This window comes from Mustela nigripes, chromosome 6, assembly GCF_022355385.1.
Source record: "Mustela nigripes isolate SB6536 chromosome 6, MUSNIG.SB6536, whole genome shotgun sequence".
Taxonomy (NCBI): domain Eukaryota; kingdom Metazoa; phylum Chordata; class Mammalia; order Carnivora; family Mustelidae; genus Mustela; species Mustela nigripes.
Genome location: NC_081562.1, coordinates 136608352 through 136633023, shown reverse-complemented (window position 1 = coordinate 136633023; position 24672 = coordinate 136608352). Strand labels below are relative to the sequence as shown.

At 42.1% G+C, this 24672-nt stretch overlaps 1 protein-coding gene across 3 annotated transcripts in view; it reads left to right on the top strand.

The window, feature by feature from the left end:
- The window catches only part of CAMK1D (calcium/calmodulin dependent protein kinase ID), a 430643-nt gene that overhangs the window by 247398 nt on the left and 158573 nt on the right, over positions 1-24672 (top strand). For all 3 annotated transcript variants that reach the window (XM_059404328.1, XM_059404325.1, XM_059404327.1), the window contains one exon: positions 17313-17387. In XM_059404328.1, the coding sequence (XP_059260311.1) occupies positions 17313-17387 (75 nt within the window). The remainder of the gene's footprint in view (positions 1-17312; positions 17388-24672) is intronic.

Below are 24672 nucleotides of genomic sequence, written 5' to 3'. Positions count from 1 at the left end.
CTCAAGTAGAGCCTGCCACCCCCTAACGCTCCTGAAATCTAGCAGCACCCATCCACGCAGGGCCTTCGACTGCCTTCTGCTTTTGCACCAGCAGACTGGGAAGTAATCCTGACTCAGGCTTGTGTGTGCTTTTCAGGAGGCACACGCTTTGCTCCTTCCTCCACACACGCCCTTCTTCTTTCTGTCTCTTTGCCCCTCAAGTGTTCTTGGCACCCTTTCCCTGTGATAAATCATTCTGCCAGGTTCTCTGCCTGCAGAGTAGATTACGCAGTGTTCCCCAGCCTCTGTGAGTACCTCCAATCCTGTAGACCCAACCCTGTGAGCTTGAGGACAGTGGCCTCCAAACTGTGTATGTGTATGTTTGCATATGCATGTGCGTGTGCATGTGTGTAATGATTTCTCCCCTTACCATCCTACCTGTCCCTACTATTGCATTGCTAGTTTCTCCCTCATTTCTTAAAAAAAAAAAAAAAAAAAAAATTGTTTTTATTTGTTCCTCCCTGGGGAAGCACATGGTATGCCATTCATAGGGTATGACAGCGGGCACCTGGATGGCTCAGTTGGGTAAGCATCGACCTTTGGTTCTGGTCATGATCCCAGGGTCCAGGGATTGAGCCCCATGTCATTGGGCTCCTTGCTCTATGGGGTGTCTGCTTCTCCTTCTCCCTCTGCCTCTCCTGCTGCTTGTGCTCTCTCTCTCTCTCTCTCTCTCTCTCAAATAAACAAATTATCTTAAAAAGAAAAACAAGAGGGCAGTTTCTTCCTGATTTAAAAAAAAAAAAACAACTCTAAAGAGGCCAAAGATTGTGGAAGAAAAAATACATTAGTATCTTCAGGAATGACTTTCTGAGCGGCAGGACTTCCTTTTGTGTCTGAAAGTATATTCATAGTATTCTTCTGGGATGAAGTGATTCGCTTCACTTCCCCATTGTTTACTAGATTGGTTTCCTGTCTCCTTCCCTTTTCCCCCCTGTTTTGTTTTCTTTCCATCTTCATTTGTTCGTAGCAAAACCCTTTTAAAAAGTAAATTCTTACTTAGAACCCCCAAACATAAACAGGTCAGAGGTGTTGTATTTTATCCGAGTGAATTTCTTAGTTTAGTTTTGGAATAGCCTCACTACGAATCCTGTCAGCGAGGACACGTGCGAACATGGCAGCGTTCTCTGTTCTCTGCTCTCTGCTGAGGTTTCACATCTGGTATCTGTTACCCCTGGGCCTGTGCAGTTAGTGCTGTTTCACTGCAGTTTCTAAAATGTTTATTGAGAACCTGGAGGCTCCAGGGGAAACCAGATTGAAAAGCACCAGCCAAAAGTGACCTCAGTGAAGTCTAGCCGTTGCACTAATACACTCTGGTGCTTGGAGGTAAAATCTTTCTGTGCCTTGATCTGAAAATAAAAGCAGGATCACCTCAGATGCCCCCGGCGGCTTGTGAATGATCCGAGCTTGGCCCAGCCCTCCCCGCTCTGTGGTTCACCAGCTGTGAACACATTGGCTGCTCTGCTGTGTGGCCACTGCCATCCTCCCCTTACTGGCTACCTTGGTGTCATCTGCAAGGATAATCCACGTGGCTGTATCTCTCCCATCCCCCCCCATCCCTCATGGTACAATTGCTGTCCTTAATTCCCTTGGCAATTACGGGAAGAGACAGCTGGGTGATCTGGCAACTGGTTTATTCACGATCATCAGTTAGGACTATCATTCCTGAGAATTTGCACATAGCCCTGGAGCTCACCCTGGGAAGTTTCTTAGGAACTAACGTCCCTTGGGTTTTTATAATCTTTTATGAGTAGGACATAATAAAACTATAAATTCTGAACTGCCTCAGCATTTAACATCCATCTCCCATAAAACTGTAAGCTGGAAAGGTGATGTGTATATCATAGACCTTTTAAAAAACCATCGACAAAGCAAAACATGCTGTTCTTCCTAATCGTGACTCCAATTTTAGTGATGAAGAGACGGCTCTTGCTTTTTCGAGGAAGAAGGCAGAGTCGCCTTTACTAGCTACACTCACAGAGATGATCTCTGTGTTTTTAAAATGCATATGATGGGGCACCTGGGTGGCTCAGTCTGTTGGGCTTCCAACTCTTGGTTTTGGCTCAGGTCATGATCTCAAGTCATAGGATCAAGCCCCGCATGGGGCTCTGTGCTCAGCAGGGAGTCTGCCTGAAAATTCTCTCCCTCTGCCTCTTCCCCCACTTGCGTGCATGCTCTCTCTCTCTCTAAAATAAGGTAAATCTTTAAAAAAGTAAAAAATAAAATGTGTATATTGTACACAACCAACCACAGACACTTTTAGGAATTTCCAAAGTGTGAGTACTTGGAGAAAGTGCTGTTTTCTATTTGAATGCACCTGATTTTGTGAAGCCAGGGTCTGATATGAAGAGATTATGTGACAGCATTAATTACTGATGGGAAAAAGCTGACGAATGCTCAATTCACTATTATCTCTGAACATGGGTACTTTCATAGAAGAGCAAGGAATGCTTTACTGTACACGTTCAACCCTTCAGAAGTCTGAATATGGATACTAGATGGTTGTATCTAGTATGTTTGTATGTATGTATCTAGTATGCATGGAAGACTTCCCTCCTTTTCTATTTTGCTTCTTCCTCTTTCCCACCCCATCTTTTTCTTTTCCAGTTTGCTTCTCACCATGTGATTAAATAGCATGGTATGCTATCAGGCTTAGTGAGATGCTCACCGGGCCTCAGATGCTTTGTTATCTGGAGCAGGCAGAGGCAGAGGTGCAATGGGTGGCACCCCTGGGTCCCCATGTCAGCAAGAAGGTCTGTGCCTGTGTTGGGACCATGCCTTGGAGCCTGCTAGGTAGGGCACCTATGGTCTCGGCATGGTCCTGGGTTCGAGTGGAGAGATCCAGGATCCTCACTGTGGGGATCGGCTTGGGGAAAGCATGGGGCTTTCATGCTAGGGAAGAAAAAAGGGAATGATGCATCCCCCCAAGATTCCAGCACATCGTTTTGGTCCTTGTTCATTTTTGCTCATATAAATCCTAAGGTTCAGAACCGTAAGCATCTAAAATGCCTCTTGAATCCCAGCCCAGAGTCTTCTGTCTGGGATGCAGACTGTGTGTCATGAAGCTGCAGAGAGGTGTCCAGGCCCGAGAAGCTTGCTTACATGTCAGAAGAATTGCGTATGGGTGTGGCTTCTGAATTTGCATTATCATCGGCAGTGACCTCGGAACACCTTGGCACGCTGCATTTTCACATCAGCGGACCTAGTAAATCAAAGTTACACAGTCTCATCTCTGTTCTGAGACAGGAGAGCCCCTTGACATTCTTCAAGACTCCAGACCCCCAGTCTCATGTTGAAACATCTAGAAAATACAGATTTCCCTTTGACAAAAGGTTCCCAAAAATCAGGAGAAAGAAATGACAACATTCCCTTAAATGTCTTAGTGTTAGTGATTGAGAAATATCAGAAACCAATGTTACAGTTAACTGGGTGATTTGCTTGTTTTTTGTATTCTTTTCCCAAGAGTGCTAACAATGTGTTGGCCAAGTAGACTTGAACCTTTATCCTCAGGACACCTTGCCTTTAAATTGGACCCATTGTGAAGTAAATGTATTCAGCCCAGAAAATCTGAAATGGACATGAAGACTGTGGTATGAGCATCTCCCAGATATGTAGTGGGCAATTCTTGTGTAGCACGCCAAGGTTTTTATTGCTAACTTGGTAATTTGCCATTGGGTCTCAAATTTTGCATCCGAATCTCTTGGGAGGCTTACAAAATCCTGATCCATGTCCTCGGTCTCTGGGGGTGGACCTGGGTGTGGACCTGGGGGTCAGTATGTTTTCAAACTTCTCAGGTAATTTGAACATACAGCCGATTTTGAGACCCAATGTAACTTCTCCTGGCTGCTAATAGGAGTAGGAAAGAAGCATAAAGTCAATCCTTTTAACCTTTCCTTCTTTCTTTCTTTCTTTCTTTCTTTCTTTCTTTCTTTCTTTCCAGTCAGGTATCCAGCTTTTGAGTGTCTTTGGTGTGTAAGACTTTAGGAAGGCCAGGATTCCTAATTCTATTCATTCATTTATTCATTCTTCAGAACATTTATGGAATGCTAGTATATGCCAAGCACTGGGCTTTGCACACTGATTTGGATGGACCTAACTTATTTCTCTTTTGGATTAAAGGCCACCAGACCTCAACCAGGTCTTCTGGAGCTATTCTAGACACAAGCAAATTAGTTGGCCATTTCTTTCTTGCTCTGTGGCATTATAGAGGCTGGCTATGGAAGCAGGGAAAAGAGGTCTTCTCCATGGAAGTGGCTTCCTATCTCGAGACATTCGATTCCAGGTCTAACTGACAAGCTTAACCCATGCAGAAAAGGTTGTTGAAGCATGTGTTGTCATCCACGCTTCTGAGCTGCTAACACTCTCCTAGAGAACCCCGAATATTGGTTTAAATTCAAGCTTTGGGGGCCCCTACATACTTCAGTACACTCTGCCTCATTGTAATTTTAAATTCATTGATTGTTAGAGAGGACCTCAGAGAGGATCCCGTTTGACAAGCTAACTTCTAGATGAGAAAGCTGAGACCCTGGAAAGTGACATGACCAGTGTTGCATCCCCTAGGGACAGAGCCACCCTCCCAGACAGGGTGCCATTACAGATTCCCACCCTGCCAGGTGTCAGGGAATGCTGGCCGGGGCCCCCCTACCCTGTGTATTCTACATTGTGCTAAGGCCTCCTAAGATGCATTTTTTAAAAAAACATCATCAGCTGCACACAAGGGTTTTAATTGTTGTTTGTTTATCTGTTTGTTTGTTTGTTTTCAAGAATTCAAAGCAAAACTTAGTTCACAATGAGACTTATCACATGTGGTACTTACTCTTTAACAAGAACAACAACAACAAAACTGCCTTGCATGCTTAAGATGTAGTTGATTTCCTTACTAGTCTTTGCTCCTTAGTCTCCCATTGATTACAGCACCATCTGCTGGCAGCAAATGGAGATGATTTGAAGCTTTGGATTTTGGTCTTTACTGACGGGGCCTGTATTCTTTTCTATTTTCTTTTCTTGTTTTTTTTTTTTTAATGATTTATTTATTTATTTTATTCGAGAGAGAGAGAGAGAGAGAGAGAGAGAGAGAGCACACGAGTGTGGGGGATGAGCAGAGGGAGAAAATCCCTGGTAGACTCCGAGGTGAATGTGGAGCCCGACGCTGGGCTCCATCCCAGGACCCCAAGATCATGACCTGAGCCAAAACTGAGGATCCGCCACTCAGCCAACTGAGCCATTCAGGTGCCCCGACCTATATTCTTAATAGGCAACATCTCTCTCTGTATATAGTATATGTACTTGTGTATATATATCACATTTTACCTCTAAGCAGGCATGTGTTTCTATTGATAGATAATGAGACCACATACTTTAATATTCATTTAACAGATGAGGAAATCAAGTTGGAAAGTATCTAATGACCTGTCTAAAATCCTGCAGTTAGATGTTTCAGAAATGAAACCCAACCCATTCTCTTGATTTCTTGAGTGTTAGACTAATTCATATCTATTTCTTTGTGTCCAGCATTCTGGATATATTTTGGTGCACCAGGTGTTAATGATTTTGATCAACAACTTTTTAAAAAGCACCTCTTTGTAAAAATCTGGCAGTAGAGCAGTATGGCAACCCTTTCTCTGCTTGGGTTCCTTGAGAGGAGCGAGCCCTAATGCCCTAAGGCATTCGTGCTGTATACTGAGCTAACTTTCTGTCCTACGCAACTGGCATGGTCCCTTCCTTGGGAGAACTGAGAAAATAGTTACTTGAATCATTTTTCTCTGGTTTTTTTTGGGGGGGGGGGGTTCAGATGAAGAATTCCATTTCAGAAAAACTGCAAGGTGAAAATCCTCCTCCCACCAGCACACTTTTTGAGGTATTAATTACTGGTTCAACATGTATCCTTCCAGACTTTCTTTCTCTGCATATAAAACCATCTAAATATGTGCACGCATGCACATGCGAATGGATGGATACAATGGAGTGCAACAACTAAGTGACAAAAGAACCGGGTTGGCCCAGAAGAGAGGGGATCCGTCCTATAAGAGGTGACCAATAGAAAAGGGTTCTCAGGGGATGATCAGAGTCTCGGAGGATGTGTGATTTGGTGAGAAGATACTAGACGGGTGAGCATACCTATGTGGTCAGAGAAGAAGGTGTGAACAGGTGTGCGAGAGCTGCCTGGGGGCCAGGAAAGTTTTGATACGGGGCAATGGCTGAAGATGGGAGGGGCAGGTGAGGACCAAGCAATGGGGACCTTCAAGTCATGTCAAGTCATTTGGAATTTATCGTGGCCTGCGAGGAGCTTTGGAAGGATTTCAAGCCAAGAAGTTTGATCACTTCTGTTTTGTGGACTGATGGCTCAGTAGACAGCATGCAAGAGCAAGGGAGGGAGGGAGAACAATTAAGTAGTTATAAACTAGGAGTGATCATCTATAAAATAGGAATAATAATGCCAACTTCATGGAGTTGTTGTGAGAAGGAAATGAGGTAACATCTGTGAATGTGCCTGTTAAGTTATAAAAAGGAAAGGTATTATTTTTTAATACCATCTGGCAAATATTTCAACTATACCACTTTCCCTTGTGACTGACTGGATCCTGATTTTCTCAGCATTATTTCCTGTACCACTTAAAACTGGGGGAGGGGTGGAGATCATCTGACCCAGGAAAGGAGGAAATGGTTTGCTTTATTTCCCAAACGCATAGTGTTTGCTTAGACAAACAAGAGTGTTTGCCAAGACATCAGAATATATGAATGTTGTTGAGGCAATTTGCCATGCCAGAGAACCACAGCATCTTTTTTTGTGAATAACAATTAAATTTTCCAGATGGTTAAGAACAATGTGGCAGATAGTGAAAGAGCTAGTCCTTTGCCGTCTTTGTCTGAAAGAGGGGATTGGATTTCACCTGAGCAGTGCCTTTTCCTGACTGGTCAATTAACGGGGAAGTGTTGAGAGAGGAGGGCAGGAAGTCAGTCCCAGCTCTTGATGTGATGTCTGTCTCGAGTCCTTGCAGGGAGATCAGGTCCTCCCACCTTCCCCTCTGTAGTCATGGGTCATCACCTTGTCTCCTGTTCATCTCTTATCCTCCAGTTTCATCTAAATAGGTAAGCGACATTTCCAATGACCACACAAAGGAAAGATGTTTTGTTTCCTTTTCCTTCTTCTGATAATTCTCGTAATACTCATAATCTCCACAATCTCCCCCTCCAGATCAATGAGCCATGATAGGCTGAGAGAAAGTGAAATATGCTGAACGCCCCTTTCTTTCCTCTTCCGTTTTTTTTTCTAACATTCCTTGTTTTACATGGAGTTCAGAATTTGGGGATCCTTGAACTGTGGAGAATTAACTGGAGGGAGAAACGGCATGGCTGTTTCAAAGAGGCATGTGTGTTCAATAGAGTGCCTGTTCTCTGGGTCCTGATGTTCCCTCCAGCTTGGGGGCTTTGGAACGGGGCCGACTTGTGTGTTTGGTACGATTTGTTGCATGAATTAACTTTAAAATGTTTTTCTGGCTCTTTCTGGGGATTTCTTGCTTGGCTGTCAGTTACCGTGCACACTGGCGTCTGCATCAGTGCCATATATGCTATGTTCCCGTTCAGCCTCTCTCTCTCCTTCCCCTCTCCTCCAGCCTGAGCCCACTTTCCTCTATTCAGCTCATCCGTCTTTTATTGGGAATTATGGAGACTTTAGCTTAGATTCCTGTGTAAACCATCTACCTTCTGTACACAGATGTATCAGCTGAAGTTTACTTTGGTTTTTGTAGATGGTAAGTGATAAAAATTAAGAGAAGTTATTTTCATCATCTAAAGTTGTTTTTAGTGACATTGTTCCTTTGAAATATGAACGTTTTAGAGAGTTCCGTTGCTTGGGGATAAACATTCCTTATGCATGAAGGTCCTCTTGGCCATATTTTAGAAAGACTGAATGCTGAACTACAGGATTTAGCTATATAAGCTATGCAAGGTTAATGGCACCTTGGTTTTCCATTTGCTTGTAGCTGACATCCCTGCCTCTTCTCTCTGTCCATTTCATTCTTCCTTTTGATGACACTGGCAGATTCCAGCTGATGAAAGGCCCTTTCTTTCTTTTTAAAAAATATTTATGTATTTATTAGAGAGAGACAGAGAGAATACAAGCATGTGAGTTGGGTGAGGGGCAGAGGAAGAGAATCTTTAAGCAGATTCCCTACTGGGTGCAGAGCCCAATGGGGCTTCATCCCACGACCCATGAGATCGTGACTTGAACCAAAACCAAGGGTCAGTCACTCAATGACTGGGACATCCAGGCGCCCCTAGGCCCTTTCTAACTGTGATGTCTGGGCTCCTAACTACTCCTTCTGCTTCTGAATATCTCTTCCTCTGGTTCACTTTGACCCACTGGGATTTCATCTGTCGGAATATTTATAACAAAGTATCTTGAGAACTTCCACTAGATTTCAGGATAGTTCAAATCTCTGCACTCCCAGACATAGATATTATATCGTTAGCTGTGAAATTTAATACCCTGACTTTTGGAGTCATGATTTCATACAAATAACTGAATTTATGTGCACTCCTCTATATTCTCATTATAACCCAGTTAACAGAAAGTAATAGTATAAATACTTTAACATGGGCTTGGGAGTTAGATTCTTAGCAATTCTAATTCCCAGTTGTGTGACCTTGGAATACATACTTCGTGTCTTAGAGTCTTACTTTTCCTCTTTTATAAGTGGGAGGAATAATAGACTGAACTAAGTTTTTCCATTTAACTCTCTTCTGTGTAGGGAAAACCCCAGTTCTTCCCTATTGTGTGTTTCCTCCCTATGCATCTTCTTTTTTTACTTACACAGAACACTGCAGAAGTCCACTCCTGGCCGCTAAGTATGTGTGGGTTCCCCCCTGTCCCCATCAAGCAATTCTTGGACACCATCCGGGTGTCCTACAGTTTAACTCAGTTCTAACCCCATCTTCCAGAGGTAGAGTGAGATCCCACAGGCTAAGGGCTCAGTCCCTCAGCGCTGCCTCCAGCACACCAACACACTTGAGATGCCAGTTGCAAGCCCAGGTTGTCATTTGTGTTTCTGACCAACCAGCTTGAGAGTGGAGGTTTCAATGACTTCCTCCTCAAGTTCGATTAATTTGCTAGAGTGGTTCACAGAACTCAGAGAGCAGTTTACCAGTTTATTAAGGGATATGGGAAAGGACACAGATGAACAGCCAGATGAAGAGATACACAGGGTAAGGTCTGGGAGTAGCCCAAGCATAGAACCTTCTGTCTTTATGGGTTTGGGGGTGTCACCCTCCTGGTATGGCTATGTTTGCCCACCTGGAAGCTCTCTGAACCCTGTACTTTGGAGGTATCATGAAAGTTTCATCATGTAGGTACTATGGATCACTAAATGTTTTTAAGCCCTTCTCCCCTCTCCAGAAAAGTGGGGGTCAGGATGAAAATTCTAATCATGACTTGGGTTTTCCAGTGACCAGCCCTCACCAAGGACCCATCCAGGAACCCACTCAGATAGTTTCATTAGAACAAATAATAGGCACTCTTATCACCCAGAAATTTATAAGTTTTAGAAACCCTGTGTCAGGGATGGGGTCAAAGACCAAATATTAGAACAAGAGATGCTTCTAGTGTTCTTATCACTTAGGAAATTACAAGGATTTCAGGAGCTCTGCCAGTAACCAGGGGCAGAGACCAATATATATTTTCTATTATCTCATGGAGAGCTGCTTCATAGGATTGAAAAATAATGAAAACAACATAACAACATAATGAAAAATACTTAGTATGGTCTTGATACATACAGGCACATCTCATTTTTCATGGAGCCCAACACAGGGCTTGAACTCACAACTCTGGGTCAGGAGTGACATACTCAATGGACTAAGCCACCATGGTGTCCCAGGGCATACCTCATTTTATTACTTTTTCAATCATTGTGTTTTCTGTTTGTTTCTTGTTAACAAAATTGAAGGCTTATGGCAACTGTGTATTGAGAAAGTCTACCAGTATAATTTTTTCCAACAGCATTTGCTCACTTCATGTCTCTGTGTCATATTTTGGTAATTCTGCAGTATTTCGATCTTTTTCATTATTATTTTATTTGTTATAGTGATCTGTGATCAGTACTCTTTGTTGTTACTATTGTAATTGTTTCGGCACCACAAATCACACCAAACAAGACGGCAAACTTCATCATTGTGTGTGTTCTGATAGCTATGCTCTTGACTTGCCCTTCCCCCACCTCTCTCCTTCTCCTTGGGTCTTCCTATCCCATGAGACACAGTAGTATAGAAGTTAGGTCAATTAATAATCATAGAATGGCCTCTAAGGTTTCAAATGAAAAGAAGAATCACACATGTCTCACTGTAAATCAAAAGCTAGAAATGATTAAACTCAGTCAGGAAGTGAAGCCAGAAGCCGAGATAGTCTGAAAGCTAGGTCTCTTGGGCCAAACAATTAGGCAAGTTGCAAATGGAAAGTAAAAGTTCCCGAATGAAATTAAAGGTGCTACTCCAGTGAACACGTAACTGCTAAGAAAGCAAAAGAGACTAATTGTTGATGTGGGGAGAGGTTTAGTGGTTTGGATAGAAGAATAAGCCAGCCAAGCCAGCCACAACATTCCCTTAAGCCAAAGCCTCATGCAGAGCAGGGTTCTGACTCTCTTCAATTCTGGGAAGGCCGAGAGAGGTGAGGAACCTGCAGAAGAAAAGTCTGAGGTTAGTAGAGGTTGTGTCGTGACACTTAATGAGAGAGGTCATCTCCATAACATCAAAGCACAAGGGGAAGCCACAAGAGCAGGTGTAGAAGCCACAGCAATTCTCCAGAAGATCCCACTGAGATAATTAATGAAGGAGGTTATACTACACAATAGATTTTCAATGGGGATGAAGTAGCCTTCTATTGGAAGAAGATACCATCTAGGACAGTCATAGCTAGAGAGGACAAATCAGTGCCCAGCTTCAAAGCTTCAAAGGACAGGCTAACTCTCTTGTTAGGGGCCAGTGCAACTCGTGACTTTAGCATGAAGCCAGCACTCCCTTACCATTCCGAAAATCTAGAGCCTTTAAGAAGTACCCTGAATCTACTCTGTGTTCTTTCGGTGGAACAACAAAGCCTGGATGACAGCATATTTGTTTATAACATGGTGTATGAAATATTTTAATCCTGCTCTTACGACCTGCCCAAAGGATTCCTTTCAAAATGTGACTGCCCATTGACTATGCTCCTGGTCACCCCAGAGCTCTGACGGTGATGTCCGATGAGATGAATGGTGTTTTCATGCTTGTTAATGTAACATCCTTCCTGCAGTCCTGGGATCAAGGAGTCATTTTGATTTTGAAGTCTTGTTATTTAAGAAAAAATTTTTTAAGGCTATAGCTGCCATAAATAGTGATTCCTCTGATGGATTTGGACAAAGTAAATGGGAAACCTTCTGGAAAGGATTCACCATTCTAAATGCCATGAAGAACATTCCTGATTGTGGGAAGAGGTCGAAGTAGCAACATGAACAGGAGTTTGGCAGAAGTGATTTTAACTGTCTTGAGTAATTTTGAGGGGCTCAAGACATTGGTGGAAGAGGTCACTGCAGATATGGTGGAAATAGCAAGAGAACCAGAATCTGAAGTGAAGCCTGAAGATGTGCCTGAATCACATCAATTTTAAGATAAAATTTTCACGGATGAGGATTTGCTTCTTATGGGTGAGCAGTTTGTTCCTTGAGTTGGAATCGACTCCTAGTGAACATGCTGTGAGGATTATTGAATGACGACAAAGGATTGAGAATATTCTATGAACCTAGTTGGTAAAGCAACAGCAACAACAACAGCAAAGTTTGAGAAGACTGATTCCACTTTCAAAAGAAGTTCTGCCCTGGGTAAAATGCTATCAAACAGCTTCACATGCTACGGAGAAATTGTCCATGAAAGGAAGAGTCAATCACAGCAAACTTCTTTGTTGTTTTATTTTAAGAAATTACTACAGTGAACCCAGCCTTCAGTAAACTCCACCCTGATCAGTCAGCAGCCATTAATATTGAGTTGAGACCCTGGACCAGCAAAAAGTTTATGACTTGCTGAAAGCTCAGACTATGGTTAGCATTTTTTAGCAATCACGTGTTTTTTAAGTAAACTCTAGGCCCAACATGTGGCTTGAACTCACCACCCTAAGGTAAAATTTGCACGCTTTACTGACTGAGCCAGCCAGGCACCCCAGCAATAAAGTATATATTTTTTAAACTAATGTATGTACATTGTTTTTTTAGACATAATGCTATTGCATACTTACTGAATTGCAATATAGTATCAACTTAACTTTTATGTGTATTGGGAAACCAAAAAAATTCATTTGACTTTTTTTGTTGTGATATTCACTATGTCATGGCGGTCTGGAACTGAACCAGCAATGTGTCTGTGGTGTGTGTGCTTATCATTAACATTCAGTAAATGGTACATATAAAATAGTGATCTAAATAGGGCCTCCAGAAATTGTAATATTAATTCGTCCCTAGAGTTCAATGTCTCACACCCCTGAAGACTAAGGAAATTGCATTTATCACAAAAGAGTCACAGTTGAAATGCTTGAGAAAAGAATATAAGAGATGTTGGCAAATTTTCCAAACATAAAACAGGTAGGGTGTGAGATGTATAGATCAGGAAGTTTGACTTCATTGCGTAACACAATTCTGGAACTGTAAATTAAGCAGATGGTTTGTGATCCTTTAGTAAAGACTGTAGTGGTTGCTAGGAGCCACCATGGGTTTACTAAGAACAAATCTTCCCAAACGTTCCATTTCCCTTTTAAATAGTATTATGTAGTGTGTAAAACTGAGGAGTGCCATTTCAGCAAGGAATCTAATTGTCTCCTTATGGATAAGACGGTAAAATATGGGCTCGATGATGGTCCTGCTGGGTTCACAGCTTGAAAGTAGTGGAAGCCAGCTGACTCGTGTCATGGTTATCTTGATGGGGGTCTCTGGTATAACACCAGGGGGCAGCTCTGATGAGTAACCTTCCCATTTCAGACTTGAGGAATTTGGATGAAGACATATGGGTTGAGGGGCACTCAGGTGCCTCAGTCAGTTAAGTCTCCGACTCTTGATTTTAGCTCAAGTAATGATCTCAAGGTTGTGAGGTCTAGTTCTATATGAAGCTCTGCTGGATGTGGAGCCTGCTTTAAGACTCTTTCTCTCCCTCCCTCTCTGCCCTTCCCCACTCGCACATGCGCATTCTCCTGCTCTCTCTCTCTCAAAAAAAAAAAAAGACATATGGGATGGATGTATACCAACAAAATATGTAAAGGGCCCAAAGTTGGGAGAGACAGTAAATATAATAGATGGGAGAATAAAAATTCAAAATAGTCTTAATCATCTGAAGCACCACATGGAACCCCAGAAAATTGAATTTAGTGAAGCTAAGGGTGAAGACTTGAAGCTCAAAAGGTCAAGACTGAATAAGAAAGGAGATCTTTTTCAGTAGAAGTTCAGGTAAAACTGATCTGGTCATTTAATTGACCCAACACTTGATATCCATCCATCCATCCATCCATCCCTTCATTCAACAAATGTTGCGAGTATTTACCACCTTTGCACTTTTCTTGGCATCAGGGGAATGGTAGTGAACAAAAGAGTTAAAAATCCCCACCTCCATGGAACTTACATTCTTGAGATACCAACAGTTGAGCAACTGCTTTTAAAATAAAATGAACCTAATATTAGGCTTTATTTGCAAAAGTATAACATCAGTTCACGATGGTGAATAGTTCACCTCTCTTATTTAATACCCTATTCTTGGTGCTATAATTTACACCAGGATCACTGCTCTCAGTTCTGGACCAATGAGTGGCAACAGTGGAATGAGAGGAATAGAAACCCCAGTGGAGGAGGACTGGTCGACCAGAAGGAGCGAACGCTAAGCTGACGCTGTATCCCTCCAGTGTTTGCGGGAGTAGGAGAAGAGGCTGTCAGCGTGTTATCAGTCACTCCCAGGAGTCACCACTCATTACAAGGAGGCTGATTCCTGGTACATATGCGAAAGGCTGGCTTTGGCTGGGTGGTGTCCTTGCCGTAGCTGGAAGGCCACCTGTGTGAGCTCCACGAGGGCTGACCTAGCGCTCTTGGGACTCCTGGTGCAGTGCCTGGTACGCGGGGAGTGCCCAGACGTGTGTGGGGGGATGTTCCTCTGACGCTTGTGGAGACAACCTAGGTGCCCTGTGCTAAAACTTGAAACTCAGTTTTTGTATATCTTAAAAGAGTGTGAGGGTGGAATAATGTACCTAGGAACAGCTGTTGGGGGCCAGAATGTTTTCTTCTATGGCGTTTTAACATCCACAAGTTAAGTTAAACCACTTTTCTTAAGACACATTGCAGAGGCCATGTGAGGATTTCTCTGTGGTTTCTGCAGTCTGCTTGTTCAGGCATCATTCATCCAGCATGATGCCCATCATATTCTGAGACCTTTGCTTGTACTTCTGGCTCATCGTGGGTCTTGTTTTTTTCTGAACTTCACAGCAATGCTACAGGAGTTTAGCATTTAATATTTTCCTAAATTCTGCGTGGGTCTCTCCATCTTTGGAAGGCAAAATCTTATTTTGTATGTTTCTAGTATTCTTCCAGAAACAGAGCTGAAACTCAGTAAATGACATTTGAATGACTGCTTGATTTATTAGTTGAGGGGGAGAGTCAGAAGCAGTATCTTTCCAGCCATTGCAAGGACTCATGTAAGAATGGCAGGTTAAGTAGACTTTAATTTTTCTATCCCTTGCATCCAAAGAAGGGATTATGTTCCTCATTTATTAGAGTCTCCTACTTTGGTGGGGCAAGTGCTTTGCACAGAAATGATTTGTATATAGTTGAATCTGTGTTAATGGCTGTACTCCAGGGCTGGAATAACCTTCTTGGCTCAACCTCTGGGGGTGGGCGGGGGGGAAGGTAGGTACAAATCTCAAAGCTCAGTCTAGAGGCCATTGACTGTGATTCATGTACCCAGCATGGCCAGATTTAGCGCATGAAAGTGCGGGGTGCTCAGACTCGTTTGAATGTCAGAGAAATTCCCTGCAATATTCAGGATGTACTTACACTGAGAAAAGTATTTGTTTATCTAGAATTAAACATAACTAGGTGCCCTGCATTGTAACTGGCAACCCTTCAAGTAAACCCCACTCTTTCTTATCACCCCATAAGTCTAAGCTTTTCGTGAACCCCCAAATTAACCTCACTGAAAGAAAATGTTTGTGCCCCTGGGAATGATACTAAGTGAAAATTTTTAAAAATTAAAAAACTGGGAATTTCCATATGCTCTATACTTTTTGTGGTCATAATTCTTTCAGGATATCCAATAATGATCATTCCAGAAACATCTAGGATCTCAGCAGTCCTAACTTAATTTGTCATGGTTTCCTTGGTAGCATAGTTTACTTGGTTCCTCTGATATACTATTATTATATTATCTGTATAATATTATTATGGAAATTATTTATATAGTTTGGATATTGTTTTGCTCCGGTAGCAAAGTAACCACAACTAACAAGTAAATATTAGGCTGTAGCTCTGTGGACAGGAGTCAGATGAAAAGTGAATTTCATGTCATCTGTCATCTCTGCTCCTACGAACTCCCGCTAATCAGAACACCTCTGACTAATCAGAGCTGTAGAAATCAGAATAAAACACTGCCGCCCTCAGTTACATCTTTTGTTCGCTTTTCTCATTAGCTAGGAGGGAAGATCATATTCTGATTTGTTCCACCTTATAAACTTCTGTTTGAGGGAAAGACAGCTCACACTTTGAAAAATTGCCTCCATTTCCCCATAAGTAAATAATGATTCTTTTCTTTCTTTTTTTTTTTTTTTTAAGATTTTATTTATTTATTTGACAGAGAGAGATCACAAGTAGAGAGGCAGGCAGAGAGAGAGGGGGAAGCAGGCTCCCGGCTGAGCAGAGAGAACCCGATGCTGGGCTCCATCCCAAAACCCTGAGACCATGACCGAGCAGAGGCTTCAACCCACTGAGCCACCCAGGTGCCCCAATGATTCTTGCTCTTGAGTAGGGACAGCCTTTAAATATCATTCATTCATTGAGCCAATATTTATTAAGCAGATGGATGCTAGGAATGAGGGGAAATGAAATAAGACATAGTCCCTGCTTTCCAGGCATGGGGGAGGGGGCAAGGGAATCTGCATATGAAATGCTTGCTTTTGTATGGTTCAGCAGTTATGTCCATGAGAGGCTGGTGGTAAGAGTTCATTAGCTCCTAGAGTAATGAAATGATTCTTCTTGCAAATGCTTTAAAATAAATAGTGTGCCTTATATTCTGAACAAAAGCTACTCTTAATGGCTAATTCCCAGGGCCTGGTGTTAGGCTGTTTCCCTCTTTCTTAGCTCTGGAGTCAGGACTTTGCCACTTGACTCAGACCAGAAGTATCAGCATCCCCTGGGAACTTGTTAGAAATACAAATGCTCAGGCCTGCCCCAGCCCGCACTGGATCCAAATGGGGAGGGCAGCCCAGAATCCATGTCAACGTGCATGAACACTGAAGCTTAAAAAGCAGGGGTTGACTACCGGATTGTGACTACCAGATTGTGCATAGAGATCATCTCAGGATCTTACTGAACCAGCTCCTGGGCTCTGTCCCCCAGGGATTCTGGATCTGTTTGACCAGGGTAGGGCCTGAGAACCTGCATTTCTAACAAGCTCCCAGGAGGTGCTGGTGCTGTGTCTGGGAACCACACTTGATTGGAATCAGTCTAGTTGGCTTGGGGTCTTGGGTTGACCTTTGGCGGTGGTGGTAACTAGAGCCCCGATGAGGGGGGTCAGTCTGGTCTTCCTCTGCCTGGACTGGAGTCATGGACGTGACAAGGAAGCTATTCCCTGGAAGGGACAGTCTGCAAGGGGGCTGGGCTTGGTGAGCAGATGGTGACCTTGCCTGTTCACTGGGAGGGCCACTGTGGTACTCCAAAGGAGGGAGCGATGACATTGTCCATGGGGCTCAGCAGTTGAGTTGGGCCCTGAAAGGTCTAAGAGGATTTTTACCGAGTTGGCCCATGGCTGGGATCCACCTGAATGAATGCAGGGACAACAGCTAACCTGGGGATGCCATGGGAGGAAGTATGGCACCTCAGGAAGAGCCAGAGAGCCATGTTGGGACATAGGTCTAGAAGGCAATTTGGGGACAAGCTTGTGCAGAGTCTCAAAGGTCATCTTAAGGAGTTTGGATTCTGTCTTAGAACTTTCTGCTCTAAGGACATTTTAAAGAAGTTTTCATGCCTCATTATACTCACTCTTCTGTTTGTGTGTGCTTTTTTCTCTTTCAGGATTAAGCATGAAAACATTGTTGCCCTGGAGGACATTTACGAAAGCCCCAATCACTTGTACTTGGTCATGCAGCTGTAAGTACCCCCTTTGCCTGAGGAGTGTGGAGGGGGTCTGGGGGGTGGGGATCGAAAACTCAAAGAAGAGGGTGCCGGCTGGTGAAGGAAGCTGAGGTAGCAGGCCAGGTGAGCGGTGGGAGTGGGAGCAGTGACCCGGGAGATGCGGTTGCCCTTCCCATTGGCGGGCCAGCCACGGGAGTCTGTGGGCCTCGTCGGGTCTGTTTCTGTAGCTGCTGCTCTGGACCAATGATCGCTCGTCCCCACCATAGAGCTCCCTGCTGCCACTGCAGGGCGCCTCCCCTCGGAGGTCTCTTTCGCTTTTTCACGCTCGAGCTCCAAATGTTGCTTCCTGAAAACACTTCCGTGGGCCCACTGCGAGGGACACAGCCTTCCCGTCTCTAGGAGAAACACCCACCTTGTCTTCATTTCGAGGGATGCTGGGGGAGGGCAGCAGATGGTGGCTGTGGGCTCTGTCCTTCCAGCTGCTCTGTCGGCACAGAAACGCACATGGCACTGAACTAGAACTTGTGCCAGGCGTGAGACAAGTCTAGTTGGGTCAGACCATGACACCGTCTCCCCCAGCAGATGACTTCTGCATTCCAGTAACACCAAAGGTTACCAGAAGAGGGAGGAAATAAGTTGAATATTCAGGTGGAACCTTGACCCGAACATGTAAGACACATGTAAATGTAACACATAAACTGGTAAATGAAACGAGCCTGCCCTCCCCACTAGTAGGTTTTTGTTTTTGCTTTTCATGAGCTTTTTTGTAGGACATTATAGAATATTTTTGTACAAACATTTTAAAAAAGTATCCAGACTAGAAGCATGTGGATGATTTTTCTCTGTCAAGTGACCATCCTAGGTAGTGACGAATGTAGGAAAATGTTGGGGTTCAAAGACAACAGCCAAGAAGGAATTCTGGAGATGTCTTCAGGGCAGAGATGTGGTTTTATTAAAGCACTGGATAGGACCCCTGGGCAGACCCAGAGCTGCCTGGGTTGTGATAGGTGACCCATTATATACTTTTAAGCTGGGAGGAGGGGTTAGGGACCTCACAAGACTCCAGGTTATTTTGGAAACAAGGGTTCCAGGACCCTGATGGGGCTGGCTATTGTTAGAAAAAGCTCGTTTATGACTGTTTAGTAGAAACTCAGTCATGAGACTCTTCAGATGTATATTGGGGTCTCATGGGCTTGGAGAATGATTGCTAACATGTACCTTGGTTGGTTGGGAGATGGTAGACACAAGGAAGTTTCCAAAGGAATTTTTATATGTTAAAGTAGACTTCCAGGATTCTGGGGGGTCGGGCTAAGATTACCTCTTGGCCTAAGCAAAATATTAAGATTCAGGCAGCCGAGTTCCTCGAGGAAGGTCACTCCCTGTTCTAAGGACGCGTCAGTGGGCTAGAAGTAGTAAGGAAGTATAATATTTTTTTTCTTTTGCCTTCGTTTCCCACATCAGTGACCAGTTTTATAGCTTTGGGTGTCAGTGTCACCCGTAAGACTAATGGTTTAAGAAGATTAGACTGCTGGTTCTCATTGATTACCTAAATGCCATCTTTCCTGATTTCTTGCTATACTGTTTAATAATTTGTCACACTCTGGTTCCTCCTGAGAGCAGTAGTTCTCCCTAAAATTTGGGATGCTCCCTAGAAGCTCACATGACTTTGTTTTATACAGTGTTAAAAAAACAAAATTCAACCAAGTAAATATGAAGATCTAGTTGGCTTTATTAAATGATTCACGAGTTGGGCGGGCCTCCCATCTAGCAAACAGAGAGCTCTGCAGAGCTAACAAGAAAGAAAGGTTTTTAAAGGCAAAGAGAGAAAATTGAAAAAGGGGGAAAAAAAGCAATTTATTAGCAAGAAATGCATTGTTTAGTCAGGGTTGCCCTCCTAAAGGGAAAAGAAGGGGTTTATAGGTAAATTTCCTCATATTGACCAGGAAATTCTATATTGACTGATTAAAAATTATATTCCTGGGGGACTGAAACTGCCATTAGGTTATTTATTAAGTCTTGGTTTATTGACTTGGGGCCTTAATCTAGGTGGTGCTATTTAACAATAGAGTCTCCTCTCAAAGAAGCAGCTGAACCACTTTCTCAGCAAATGCTGACTTCCCTGTAGGAACAATATGACATTTTAATGACAAGAAAAAGCCCCACGGAATGTCAGTAGAATATTTAAATATGTGTTTTAATTGGTGATGTAAAAAAAAAAAAAGCATTAGTATTGGAATTCAGGCTGTCCTGTCGCTAAATAAGTCAGTTGAAATCACCCCCGTTACGTAAATCTCAGCTCTTGCCTCCTACGAGCTGGGTGAATTTGGGCACGTAACTAGGCCTCTCTGAGTATCAGTTTCCTTAATGGAAAGAAAGAATAATATTGACATCTTCATCATCATAATATTTACATTAGAAGGTTATAGTGAGTTCTGAATGGGAAAAATGTATAAAAAATAAAAATGCATTCAAACTGAAGAGTGCCATAAATAGCAGGTTCTCAATACAGACTGTTTCTTTATGGACATCTGTCTCATTTCATTAGTGTCTCTGCAGATGGTCTTTCGTTTTGTGAGATGAAGTTCAAGTAGATTTAAATTCTAACTTTCTAAGCAACTTGATTGTGTCCTTACCAGAAGCAGTTTATATAAAGTAAGGTCAGCATGAGAACATAAAAGTGTCCGGAATGGAATGAACCTGGGGACAAAGTCTGGAAGTCTTCTTGGGGCACAGCTGTCCCCATCCCTTTCCTGAGTTTTTCTATCAGAGATTTATTTCTTTTTCACAGTTATCCTGAAATGTCCTCACATTCGCTCAGAATTTGTAATAATCCAGAGGAGTTGGGCTAGAATTAACTCTTGGGTTACCATATGAGGTTTGTGAGGCAAGTTAGTTACAGAATCCAGATCTAGAGGCAAGGAACTTTTAAAATGTTTAAGGAGAACATGATTTACATGTACCCTTGAGAAGTTTAGGGGCACTATTTACACAAACATTGGATTTGCTAATTTCCAGCTGTTAACTTGTGTATAAATTCTTTCTCCATTAGTTCTCATTCCTTTTTTTTTTTTAAATCAGCTTTGTCGAGGTATAATTTACATCCAATTAAATGCCCCTATTTGAAGTGAACAGTTCAGTGATGAATGTGAGAGCGAATCATACTGGCCAAATCACCACCATGATCAAAACCAGAATATTTCCATCACCCCAGAGATCCCTTTTGTCCTTTGATGTGCTCCCTTCCTTACCCCTGACCCTGGAGGCAACTACTCAGAGGCATTAGAGATGATTTTGCATTTTCTAAAATATGATGTAAATGGAATTATACAGTGGTACACTTCATGTCTCTGGCTTATTTCACTCATCATATTTCCTGACGTTAATTTGTGTGATGGTACAATCAGTAGTTCATTCTTTTTCACTGCTGAGTAGTATTCCATTGTTACAACTAGTCCACATTTTATCCATGTGCTGTTGCTGGACATTTGGATTATTTCCAGTTCGGGGGCCATTATGAACAAAGCTGCTATGAACATTCATGGAGAGCCTTGCTGTGGATGAAGAGCTTGGAGCAGAATGAGTGGGCCATGGAGTAGGGATTAGGTTGAACTTTCTAAGAAACTGTTAGTTTTCCGAAGTGGTTTTACCATTTTACGTTTTTGTCTACAGTGTATGTAAGTTCTTCTTACTGTACATTCCTATCAACACCAGACTTGTGTTTTCAATTTTACCCATTTTAATGGGTATATACTTGTATCTCACAGTAGTTTTAATTTGCATTTCCCTGCTGATAATTGATGGTCATTACCTTTTTATATCCTGATGGGCTTTTGGCATATCTTTGGTAAAGTGTCTCTTCAGATCTTTTGCTCGCTTTTTATTGGATTGTTTATCATCATATTATTGGGTCATTAGTGTTCTTTATTCTATGTTTTGTCAGATACATGTAATATGAATTTTTCTCCCATTGCTTTTTTTGTTTTCTTCATAGAGCTTTTAAAAAAAAAAAACTAGCTTTCCTGAAATGTAATCCACATGCCATACAATTCATGCAGTTAAAGTGTACAGTTCAGTGGTTTTTGTTTTAGTCATGGGGTTGAACAGCGATCACACAATCTAATTTTAGAACACTTTATGTTCTAAAAGAGGACAACCGAAAGAGATCCATACCCATCAGCAGTGACTCGCAGTTCTTCCCTCCCCGCCCTCTTACTTTCTGTTCCCATGCATTTGTCTGTTCTCGATCATATGATGTGTGGTCTTTGGTGACTGTCTTCTTTCATGTGGCTCAGTGTTTTCAGGATTTACCCATGTTGTAGCATGTGTTGATACTGCATTCCTTCTTAGGGCCAAATAATACCCCATTATATGGATATATCCCATTTTACTTATCCATTCATTGGTTGATGGACATTTAGGTAGTTTTTACTTTTCAGCTATTAATGATAAGAATGTTAGACATTTCCATGTGCAAAGTTTTGTGTGACCATATGTTTTCATTTCCTTTGGGTGTATACCGAGGAGTGGAACAGTTGGGTCAAAGGGTAACTCGATGTTGAACATTTTGAGGAACTTCTGATCTGTGTTCCAAAGAGGCTGCCCCATTCCATTTTACGATCTCAGGAGCAGTATATCAGGATCACAGTGTCTCCACACCCTCTCCAGGACTCGTTTATTATTTGTCTTTCTGTTGATAGCCATTCTTGTGGGTGTGAAGCGATGTCTCATCTCAGTTTTGACTTACCTTTCCTTGTTGACTAATGTACATCATCTTTTCACATGCTTATTGGACACTTGTGTATCTGTTCAAAGAAATATCTATTCAAATACCTTATGCATTTGTAAATTGGGTTGTTTGCCTTTTTTTTTTTTTTGAGCTGTAAGACTTCTATATATATATTCTAGTATAAGTCCCTTCTTAGAGATACATTAGAATATTTTCTCTTTTTCTGTGGGTTGTCCTTTTACTTTCTCAGTGGTGTTCTCAAAGTTTTTAATCTTGATGTAGATCAGCTCATTTTTTCTTTTGTCACTTATGCTTTTGGTGTCATACCCAAGAAACCAACACCTAATTCTTCATGGCGTCTTTTGAATAAGAAAAGTTTTAGTGGTGATAAAGTTCAACTCACTTTGTTTATTTTCTCTTATGGTTTGTGCTTTTAAAGTCCTGTATGAGAAGTCTTTGCCTACTCTAAGTTTGCAAATGTTCTTTTCTTCTAGAAGTTGTGTAGTTTTAGTTTTTCCATTTAGGTCTATTGTGAGATAAACTTTAAGTTAATTTTAATATATGGTATGAGATAAGGATGACATTCTTGCATTTTTCCATTGGGTTATCCAATATTCAGCACCATTCCTTAGAAAGACTTTTCTTTTCTCAATTCCTTGCCTTGGTACCTGTGTCAAAAACCAGTTGACCATATAAGGCTGATTTAATTTCTGAACTCATTCTGTTCTGTTACTCTATATATCTGTCTTTTGTCAATACCATACCATCTCATGTACTGTAGCTTTCTCAATAGGTCTTGAATCAGGTATCATAATCCTCTAACTTTGTTATTATTTTCTTTAAATTGCTTTGGGTATTCTAGGGGTGCCTGGGTGGCTTAGGCAGTTAAGCATCTGACTTGATTTCAGCTCAGGTCATGATTTCAGGGTCATGGGATAGAGCCCCAGGCTCAGTGCTCAGTGGGGAGTCTGCTTCTCTTTCTCTGTGTCTTTCTCTGAAATCAATAAATCTTTTTAAAAAAATTGCTTTGGGTATTCTAGATTGTTTGCATTTTCATATGAACGTCAGAATCAGTTTATCTATCTATCTGGCAGAAAGGCTTCTGGGAATTTGTTTAGGATTGCATTGGATCTGTGTATTAGTTTGCAGCCAACTGACAACTTTAAAAAAATCAAACATTTCAACCCATAAACATGGTCAAACCCTTATTTACTTAGATCTCTCATTTTTTTAAAACGTTCTATAGTTTCAGGGTGTAAGTCTTCTATTTCTTTGTTTAATGTATTCTGTCTTTTTTAAACTGACTTGATCTGATTGATTTTGTTTCTAAGTCCTTGGGGAGTGTCTAGAATGCAACATTTGGGGGGGACTTATTTCACAACATTTGTGCTGGGGAGGTTTTTGGTTTCCTAGGAAACATCATCTTGGGCACTGATGCTTAGATGGAACAGGAGATACTCAACACCCTAATTTTATTACTTAGCTAATTGCTATTTCAATTCTGAGTACTGTAGCATATTTGTTCCTTTGCTGCTACGGCAGAAGACACTTCATTGTTTATGGTGTCTATATTTATGATTTTATTTGGGTTTTTGGAAAATGATCTTCTTTTCTAGAACACTAATTTTTGGACCATTCTTCTTTAGATAGTATGAGGTCAGGATGACATTGAAATAAATTACAGATAAAAAGCCCGTTTGTTTACATTTTATTCCTCACTTGACTTTGGTTATGGAATATCAGCCCATATATTTAGAGATGATAAAGGACACCCCTCAATCCCTCCCCTCTGATGTCTATACCAGCGTAGGATGTAAGATATACTTCAGGCTGGTATAATTGAAAGGATAGAGCAGAATGACTAATTTTTTCCTAAAAAATATTATATTCTCTATTGAGTTATGTCATATTTAAAGTAAGACTTAAATTTCTATATATGGGTCACTCCTGAATTTCTATCATCAGCCTGGACTCTTCCCCTGAAACCATGCATGTATATCTAACTTTCTGCTCAAGAGTCCCACTTGGCTGTGTAATAAGCATCACTCACTTACCAGATCCAAAATAAACTCCTGAATTTTACACAAAATCTGCTTCTCCTGCTGTTTAGCTCATCTTAGCAAATGGCAACTCTCTTATAAGTCACTCAGGCCAAAAGCCATAGTCAGCCTTGACTCATCTTTAGCATTTCTGTCCCACAATCCTTAACCATGGACAAATCCCATGGTCCCTGCTTAGGACCATTGACAATCTAACCACTGTCCTGTCACCTCCACAGCTACCACCCTGATTGAAGCCACCATCGTCTGTAAAACTTAGCTCTCTCCCCACAACCTTTACCACTGCACCATTCTTTCTTAGCAGATCAGCCAGACTTTGGAAACTCCCATTTGCTCCCCATCTCAGGGTAAAAGACCATGTCCTTAGAACAACCTTCAGGGCACTGTGTGTCCTGCACCCCAGGTCACCCCTCTGACCTCATCTTCCCCTTCCCTCTTGTGACCTCATTCACCTGCAGCCATGTTGGCCTCCTTGCTGGTCCTCAAAGATGTGAAGCCTGCACCACTGTGGGCC